We start from the raw sequence: 9,182 nt of genomic DNA on the forward strand, positions 1-9,182 counted from the left end.
AAATAAAAAAAATAATACTGGTATTTTCACCAGTGTGTCTCATAGGCACTAATGCAACAAATTCTAAAACTGAATTCATCTCTCATAAACAATTTACTGGTATTTTATAGAAATAGAAGCTTAGGGCAGCCCGGGTGGCTCAGCGGTTTAGCCCGGCCTCCGGCCCAGGGTGTGATCCTGGGGATCCCCGATTGAGTCCCGCATCAGGCTCCCTGCATGGAGCCTGTTTCTCCCTCTGCCTGTGTCTCTGCCTCTCTATGCGTCTCTCATGAATAAATAAAAAATCTTAAAAAAAAAAAAAAAGAAATAGAAGCTTAGCTTATTGAGGAAATGATGTTGAGATAGCAGTTAACATTCAGAGGGAAAAAATTTTACATCAGAAAACACTCTAGGAAGATAAAAGATCTAAACATAATTAAGTCACAAAAAAGACTATTTTTGAAAGTGAACAAGGGAGTCATTGGAGGTTTTAAGCAGGGGAATGACATGGTCTGATATTGTAGAGGGATCACTCTAGCTATTATAAGGGAAGAGACTTGAGAGATTCAATTTCAATCGAGGGCATTCCATTATTGCTGCTAGGAAGAAAGAAATCCTGTCTTTTGCTTTTTAGATCTTCTCTTTATTTTATTGCTGTTTTTCGATATGCTGCAATTTCATTATGATGTTTAGGCATAAAGTTATATATATATTATTTTTATGTTATTTGGCAGTTTTTTCTTTGTGGGGATGGATATGTTTTTATGTAATCCAACTTGGATTTGGTGAGCTCAGTGAATCTGAAATGTGCTGTTTTCCAGTAATTCTGGAAAATATTCTGAGGGTCTCTCTTACATTCTATATTACTTACATTCTCTATTATTTCACTATGAGACTTCACTTAGACATACAGGAGACTTTCTCTATCATTCGTATCTCTTACCCTTTCTTTCAGATATTCTATCTCTTTTCTTTTTAAAGATATTATTTATTTACTTGACAGAGAGAGAACCCATAAGCAGGAGGAGCAGCAGGCAGAGGGAGAAGCAGGCTCTCAGCTGAGCAGGGAGCCTCACATGAACTGGATCCCATGACCCTGGGAATCTGACCTGCCCTGGAGGCAGACGCCCAACCATCTGAGGCACCCAGGAACCCCCAAATATTTATTTCTATATAGTAAGACCACAAGAATATTCGAAGAAACTAGGTTAATATTTACATAATCTTGAGATGGGTTAAGTGACTTTTTAAGCATTGTACCAAAGTCTGAAGCCATAAAGATTTGGATATGAAGGAATGTGAAACTTCTACTTCAAAATACCATGAAAATCAAGACAAATGAAAAAATAGGGGAAATTTTTGGAAAAGTATGTGACAAAGGATTAATAGCTTTCATATGTAAAGAGTGATTTCAAATCAACAGGAAAAAACTTTCAATAGGAAAACTGATCGTGGAAATGAACGATTTATTAAAGAAGGAAAACAAATGCCTAAAAAGAAAAATGTTGAGCCACAGATGTAATCAAAACAAGTAAATTAAAAGAGCAATGAAATTAGTATTTCTTATTTATCAGACTGGCAAATATGAATAAGAACATTATCCAATCCCAGCAGGGTTAAAAGGGAAGTGAGCCTTGTTAATAACTGCTGACTAGAATGAAATGGATGATGCCTTCTTGGAAGTCAATGCGGAGTGTGTAAAAAATGTAAAAATGTGTGCTTTGTTACTCAACAATTACAGCTTGCAGGAATGCATCCTAAGGAAAATATACTGGGACAGTTGTGCAAATATGTGTGTAGTATTGTCACCTATGATAGTGAAGGGTTTTAAAATATGTATCCAGTCATAGTGTTGATTAAACTATCCACCAGTGGACTCCTGTCATTACAACCGTAGGTATTAACACGAAAAGAGATTCCTGAGGTATCGGGAAGCGGAAAAGCAAAGGTCACCAACCACACCTTACAGAACGTACGCGCGGAACAGCCCGGCTTTGTTAAATACGCACAGGTTTTTGCGCGGGTGCATTTGCGTTTGGAAGAGCAGATACCAAAATGTTAAGAGCCATTACATTTGGCCCATAGGATTCTGTTTTCATTCTTTTATTATTGTTATTGTTTTGTCTGTCCTGTCTCCGTTCAAAGAACATCTATCACTTCCATAATAATAGGTTATCGGCGGGAGGTAAAGGAGCCGCGCGTTTCCGAGGCGCCAGGCCCAGCACGAAGGTAACCGCCTTCCGCCCGGCCCCAGGCTCACAGGTGCCAGCGTCCGCTCCACGTACGCGTGCCGCGGGAGCGCTCAGGTGCGCGGCGGCCTGTCAGGCACCGCCGAGGCCACCCCAGGCAGCCCGCGGGTCCTCGCGGGGGGGCGGGGCACGCCAGCCCGGAAGAGACGCCGCGCCGCGCCGCGCATGCCCCTTCCTTTCCAGCCCCGGTCCGGGACGTAGCGGCCGCCAAGGTGAGTTTCTCCGTGGTCCGGCTCCCATCGGCGTCCATCCTGGCTCTCCGGCCGTCGCAGTCGCTGCTCCTCCCCGGGGACGGGGCGGGGGGCCGCTCTCCCGCTCCTAGCACGCCCGTTTTTGAGTCGTGAGGGGGCCGGGGGTGCCCGTCGAGGGGGTAGTGGGGCTCTCGTAGGAGAGGATTGGCGTCCCGTCGGCGGAGGCCGAGGAGGGGAGGTGTGAAGCCCTTGTGTCGCGTCCAGCCTCAGGCGAGGTGAGGGGAACTGCGCCTCTTTTGCCCGCTCGCCGCGGGCCGCCTCCTTGCCCGGCCCTGGAGCTCTAGTTTGAGGGAAGAATGGAAGGGGGTGAAGGTGCGGAGGCCTCGGCTCTTTGCTTTTGGGTCCGCGGCCTGCCACGGACGGAGGGCCCTCCAGACCCTCCCTGCGTCCCCGAAACGTGCTGCGCGCCGCGTACAGTTGCTGTTCCTCCCCAAGTGCCCCGGGGTGCGGGGTTTGCGCCCGCGCCCCCCTGGCCCGTTACTCTTCCGTGGGTCTGGAGTTACCGCTCCGAGGTCTGGAGCGGACGGGAGCCCTGCCCCTGTTTCTGCTCCAGTGTCACGGCAACTGTCTTCTCAGCGTCTCTGGGGAGTGGAGGAGGGTCACCGGCGGCGTTCCGTTCTGCAGGGTTTCAAGATCTCCCTGCAAGTTTTCTGTGGTGTGGTTTGACGTCTCAGCCCGTTGGACGGGGTTCGGGGTGGTCGTGCTGGGGTCTGGCACTTAGTTCACCCCGCTGGCCCCTAGCTGCACTGCTTAGAAACGCTCCGGATGATTTGCTTCATTCCAGATGTTGATGCCCAAGAAGAACCGAATCGCCATTTATGAACTCCTTTTCAAGGAGGGGGTGATGGTGGCAAAGAAGGACGTCCACATGCCCAAACACCCTGAACTGGCCGACAAGAATGTGCCCAACCTTCACGTCATGAAGGCCATGCAGGTAGCCTGGGGGCTGCTGGAGTGGGGTGCAGATGGAGGGATTTTCCACTAAACTAGAGGCAGATTCCAAGGAGAGGTCAGGACAGCCAAGCAGCTTGCTGCCTCCAAGGGCACTGAGGTAGATACACCGTGAAAACTTGTCTATGCAACGTAGCTTCCTTTTGCACTGAGTTGCTAGATTGAAGTCTCTGCTTGTGTCTTGACGGTGGTTTTCTTTCTGTCTTAAAGTCTCTCAAATCCCGAGGCTACGTAAAGGAACAGTTTGCCTGGAGACATTTCTACTGGTACCTTACCAACGAGGGTATCCAGTATCTCCGTGATTACCTCCACCTACCCCCTGAGATTGTGCCTGCCACTCTGCGCCGCAGCAGACCTGAGACTGGCAGGCCACGGCCCAAAGGTATGTTGCCCGAATAAAGACCTGCTCTGCAACTGCTCTTTCTCAGGAAGGGTATATGTGGAACTGTGGAGGGCAAAGGAGGCCTTAGGATACACCATTGGGGTCGGCGTTAGAGGAGCCCTGCATGCAGGACCTAGGCCTCGTCCTGGAGCCTCTGTCCCCCTGACATGGGACTTAGACTTGTAATGGAACTGCAGTCAGGTCAGGTCTTCAAACCATCCCAGGAGATCCCATTAAACACAGAATATAGTCTGTGTCCAGGCACATGTGATAGAGTATTGAGTAACTGGCAGGACGGAGCAAAGCTGTTTGCCACATGTGAGAGAAATGGAATGGAGAATTTTCTAGAATTTCTTGGCGATGGGAGCAAAAATAATCAGAAGTCAAATAGGGGAAAACGGATGTGTGTATGATAGTGTGAAAGGATGTGCTTGTGGGGGGGTGGTGGATTACTTTCTGGCTCAAGACCATTGCTGGCTCACAATTGTGTTTTCTCAAGGTTATGGTTCTCTTTCCCTAGGTTCTGAAAGAACTTGTTACAGGAGCTTGGTAGGAGGAGGAGTATGTGGGCTTGGGTGATGAGGTGCAGAGATTCCTAAAAACAGATGATCACCAAGACTGTCTGGGTCCCGTAGGGAGAAGCTTGGTAGCTCAGGAATCTGTATTTTTTTATGAATTCTCCTTAGGGGATTCAGTTGGTTAGGTGGTGGGGTTATGTATCTATCTGTAGAGCAGAGGTTCTCTGCTGCATCTTGGAGTCTCTAGGGCAGTGGGATACCATTGTCTGTGCCCCTACAGATTCTGATTTTGTTGGCATAGATGGAACCTGGCATTTATTTTATGTTCAATCTTAACTTCTTGGGCTGAAAAATAATAACATAATTGACCTTTGAAACAGCTCAGGGCCTGGGACACCTGTGTCGTCGTCCGTCTCCCCCAACCCTACCCTCATAGTCCAAAATCCATGTATAACTTGATTCTCTGAAAACTACTAACAACTTGCTATTGACCAGAAGTCAGTCTGATAACAAATAGTGGATTAGCGTACAGTTTGTACATCTGTTACATACCCTATCCTTATAATAGAGAAGATAACATTATTAAGAAGATCATGAGGAAAATAGATTCATTGTACTACTATAATCTTGTTGATCAAAAAGATCATGAACCCATGCATTTCAAACCTGTCTTGTTCAAGATCGACTACAGTTTATGTTCTAATCATGTGGACTCGAAAGTAAAGTTGGCAAGTTTGCAGGGTAACTAGGAAAAATACCAGATTAAATGTCTGACTTCATATATATCCACACCCTAGTGAGGTGTGTGGAGAAGCCCAGGGCAACTGGAGGATTCTTGGTGGCCTCTGTATTTATACACTGACTACTGGAGTTGGGGCTTTGCTGTTTGCACAAGAGATTTTCCACTTCAGAGTTGAGTCAGGTTCAAAATTTGGGCTATTTAGATGTTTGTGGAAGTGGTTGGATTGCTTAATTTGCCAAGTAATTGGAAAGGGTGTGTATGGTGAGAAACAGTAGAAAAAAGACAGTCCTTTTGCAGATGGATGGCATTTTCATTATGAATGTCCTCGACCTTTGAGGAGCTAGGGACAGTGATTGACATTTCTAGCAGACAGCTCAGGATCTAAGAGTTGTGTCCCTTTAACCCATCATAACTAAGTTGCTGCCAGTGAGCATAAGGAGAGCAATTCCACTTTTCTTGGCCTGAAGGCAACAGAGTTCCCACATCGCCTTACATTCACAGTGTGGTTTAATTTATAGGTCTGGAGGGAGAGCGACCTGCAAGACTGACACGAGGGGAAGCTGACAGAGACACCTACAGACGAAGCGCTGTGCCCCGTGAGTAAAGCATCTCTCTCGGGGGCTTTGGGGGAGAATCTCTGGGTTCTCGGTCACCCTGGCTGGGGTTCAGCCCTTGGAAATGCCAAGGTGACCAGGAAGGATTCGTAGTCTCCAGGCCATCTTCAGCTGGAGTCCTCTATGTCTCTTACCTGGTGCAGGTATTTGATGGATGGGATTAAGAGACAAGCCCCTCACTGGGGATACCAAAGGCTTGAGTTAAAGACCTTTAACTAGAGCAGCACTGAAAACTCAGGAGAACAACATGCTTTTCTTTGTTTTCTGGTTGTAATCCTGTGTCCCAAGCTCGTTGAGGGCAGGGCCCCTTTACGTTACCTTTGTTGTTTTCTTTCTTTCTTTCTTTCTTTCTTTCTTTCTTTCTTTCTTTCTTTCTTTCTTTCTCCTTCCTTCCTTCCTTCCTTCCTTCCTTCCTTCCTTCCTTCCTTCTTTTCTTTTCTTTTCTTTTCTTTTCTTTTCTTTTCTTTTCTTTTCTTTTCTTTTCTTTTCTTTTCTTTTTTCCTTTTCATTTATTTATTTATTTATCAATCACAAGAGACACAGAGAGGCAGGCAGAGGGAGAAGCAGGCACCTCGCAGGAAACCCGATGTGGGACTCGATCCCGGAACTCCAAGATCACACCCTGGGCTGAAGGCAGGTGCCAAACCGCTGAGCCACCCAGGCATCCCTATCTTTGTTTTCTTAATGCGAAAATAGTTAAAAATCTTGTTCTTAAGTAGCACGTGTTTGTATTGACTTGGAATAACAGATGTTTGTTCTTCAGTCAATACCTACTCTCTGACTTTCCAGGTTGTGTTCTAGGGGCTGGAAAGGCAGTAGTGTGCATAACAGACAAAAGACCTTTCTCGTTGAAATTGTAATTTAGTGGTAGGAAACTGGTAAGCAAAAATGAGTATATACTATGTCCATGGTGTGGGTGCTCCAGGGAAAAATTCAAGTGCAGATGGTGCAATTTTCAGTGGGGTTTTCAGGGAAAGCCACAGAAATGTGATTTAACCACCTGAAGGAAGGAGTCAGCCAGTGGCACCTGGCTTGTTAAACCAGAAGGCAGCAGGAGAGCAGATGGAGATACAGGTCCCTAGCTCCGTGGGCAGACTTGGGATTTTAGAGTCTGTGTCTTTGTTGAGAAGCAGTTAACTGTGTTAAGAAAGCAAGGTGTAAAATAAAAGTGAGCACTTGACTATGTTACTGGGTAGTGAGAACAAATTTCTCCAACGATCAGACTAACTTGAGAGAAGGTTAACGGTGGCTCTTACTAGAAGTCCCACATGGGAGTTAGAGAGTGGTTCTCCAGAGAATGTAAGATTGGACCTGAGCCTCAAAGTTCTAAAATGTTATTTCAGTATGTAATCTGTAAATACTAAGATACTTCCCATCCTCTGAAGTCTTGAAATGTTAGATTTATTTTTCACACACCTCAGTTTGGACTCTTGCCTGCCATACAGGTCAGGGCAGCACTGGGTCTTTTCATCTTACTTGTTCTCTGCTGTGGTCACCACAGGGTTGCTTTTGGCTTCTGTGGGCCTTTTTGTCCTTTATCTCTTCCCCTGTCAGCTAGATGCTTATCTGAAGCATGTAAGCATGGAAGTGAGGGTCTTCTTGGGCCACATAGAAGGGCATATAATCTAGGCTTTGTGGTCTGGGCAGCCTTCCTGGAGGTGAAGGTTTACGGGTGAGTCTTGAAGGATGACTTAAGGGAAGCTGCCGGGGGGTGGGGGGGTGGGGCAGAAGTGGTTCATGGGGTGTTTCCCACCCCTGGGTGTAAGTTACTTGTACTTCATGCAGTGTATTTGCTGACATGGCTTTTTCTGCAGAATTAGGCCAGAGGCTTATCTTCGCTTGGTCTGTAATAGATGATATCATATGATGACTGAATTGGTATTTCTCCTTCCAGCTGGTGCCGACAAGAAAGCTGAGGCTGGGGCTGGGTCAGCAACTGAGTTCCAGTTTGTGAGTATCCCTATTTGCTCTCCATAGGTGGTCACTGTTCTGGTCTCAGCCCTGGGGTCTGCAAGTTCTAGGGGCATGGTACGGTGTGTGGATCCCACCCCTCCCCCAAAAAACCCCATGTTTCAAGAGCTTTTACATTAAGATACAGTATGCAAACTTTTATAAATACATAAGTTACTAAAATGAGTCCCCCACATCAATACTACACGTGGCATAGTGGTAGCTGCTTCATTAATGAGCATCATAATTGTAACTCTTAATTTCATGAACTAAAAATTAGGGTTATGCACGATAAGCTGGAAATTGAGTGAGCTCTAGGTCCAGGATGGTGTGGGGCCAGGTCCTTCATCTTCTTCAGGGCTCAGCCCCTTCGTGCTGCAGTTTCCTCATCCTGATCGTGGTAGCTCTCTTGAGAACTTGTGAGATTAATTATATAGGGTGAGGCATATCACTGTTGCAGCAACACCTGTCCTATGGCAGGTTTCAGAGCACACCAGTGTTGTCTGAGGCCTCATTTGTGAAAAGATGTGTGTGGCAGACGGGGTCTCGTCCTGTGCTGGGGGTACGTGAGTGTGTATATAAACACTCTTGAGTGGGTATCTATATTCCCATTTTACAAATGTGGAAACCGGCCTAGAAAGTGAATGTAGCCTCGTAGCCAGTAAGAGGCAGGACTAGGATTTATGGCCTGAACTCATGAGCCCCTATATTCAGGGCCATGTCCTGTGAGAGAGAGGCCTGCTGCCTGGCATGCTGCTAATGTTGATGTATGTTTTCTCTTGCAGAGAGGCGGATTTGGTCGTGGACGTGGTCAGCCACCTCAGTAAAATTGGAGATTGTTTTGTGTTGAATAAATCTATAGCCAGAAAAACATTAATCTTGTGTGTCCTGTTTGGTTTGCATTTTGTGGCCTGAACAGGAGTAAGGATCAGAATGTAAATGGGGCAAGATTGGATCCATTTAAGGAGTTGCCTTCATCCAGGGTGGCATCACTTGGCCACTGTGAGAGCTGCAGGACTTGGCTCAGACGCGGGCCCTCTGTTCCAGCACATGCTGCCCTGTTGAGTCTGATCCAGTGTGCTTACCATCTGGGGGGGTGATTGGGGAGAGCAGGGCATCCTCCACTAGGCAGACCTCACTTGTCCAGTGTTCCTGGAGGCTTTTTAAGTGGGAGCCCTGCATGTGACATTAAATGGATGAGCAGTGACATTCCCCAGGGGGGGCCAAGTGCTCCCAAGGGCTTTGCTGGGACTGTGCTGGCCCTGCACCACAACAAGCCTGACATGGTGTCTGGAAGTGGCCCTATGGGTGTAGCCCTTGAGAATTTCAGGGACACCATCCCACAGGTTTCCTGGGTCAGATGATGGCTTTGGCTTGCAGATCAAACCACAGTTGGTGATGGTTACAGTAAATACACAGGACAGGGTCAGCATATGAGGCAGTGGCTCTAGGCCAACTAGTAATGGGGCATTTCTGCCAAGTAAGGTTTTTTTTTTTCAGCAAAACTGGTAACTGGATATTAAGGGGATGCAGGGCTTGGGAGTCC

At 46.9% G+C, this 9,182-nt stretch overlaps 1 protein-coding gene across 1 annotated transcript; it reads left to right on the forward strand.

Annotated features, from left to right (window-relative positions):
• The first annotated feature begins 2,289 nt into the window (after positions 1-2,289).
• RPS10 (ribosomal protein S10) lies at positions 2,290-8,513 on the forward strand. The gene is made up of 6 exons (XM_041724003.1): positions 2,290-2,440; positions 3,264-3,413; positions 3,641-3,812; positions 5,591-5,668; positions 7,581-7,636; positions 8,422-8,513. Exons 2-6 carry the CDS (start codon positions 3,264-3,266, stop codon positions 8,461-8,463), a joined length of 498 nt encoding a protein of 165 aa, XP_041579937.1. The 5' UTR covers positions 2,290-2,440; the 3' UTR covers positions 8,464-8,513.
• The last annotated feature ends 669 nt before the right edge of the window (positions 8,514-9,182 follow it).

This window comes from Vulpes lagopus, chromosome 1, assembly GCF_018345385.1.
Source record: "Vulpes lagopus strain Blue_001 chromosome 1, ASM1834538v1, whole genome shotgun sequence".
Taxonomy (NCBI): domain Eukaryota; kingdom Metazoa; phylum Chordata; class Mammalia; order Carnivora; family Canidae; genus Vulpes; species Vulpes lagopus.

Excerpts from the sequence above, each read along its gene's own strand:
- RPS10 (XM_041724003.1), top strand. The coding sequence starts at position 3,264 with ATGTTGATGCCCAAGAAGAACCGAATCGCCATTTATGAACTCCTTTTC. Across the intron at positions 3,414-3,640 it reads ACGTCATGAAGGCCATGCAG|TCTCTCAAATCCCGAGGCTA; the intron begins GTAGCCTGGGGG and ends TCTGTCTTAAAG. Across the intron at positions 3,813-5,590 it reads TGGCAGGCCACGGCCCAAAG|GTCTGGAGGGAGAGCGACCT; the intron begins GTATGTTGCCCG and ends TTTAATTTATAG.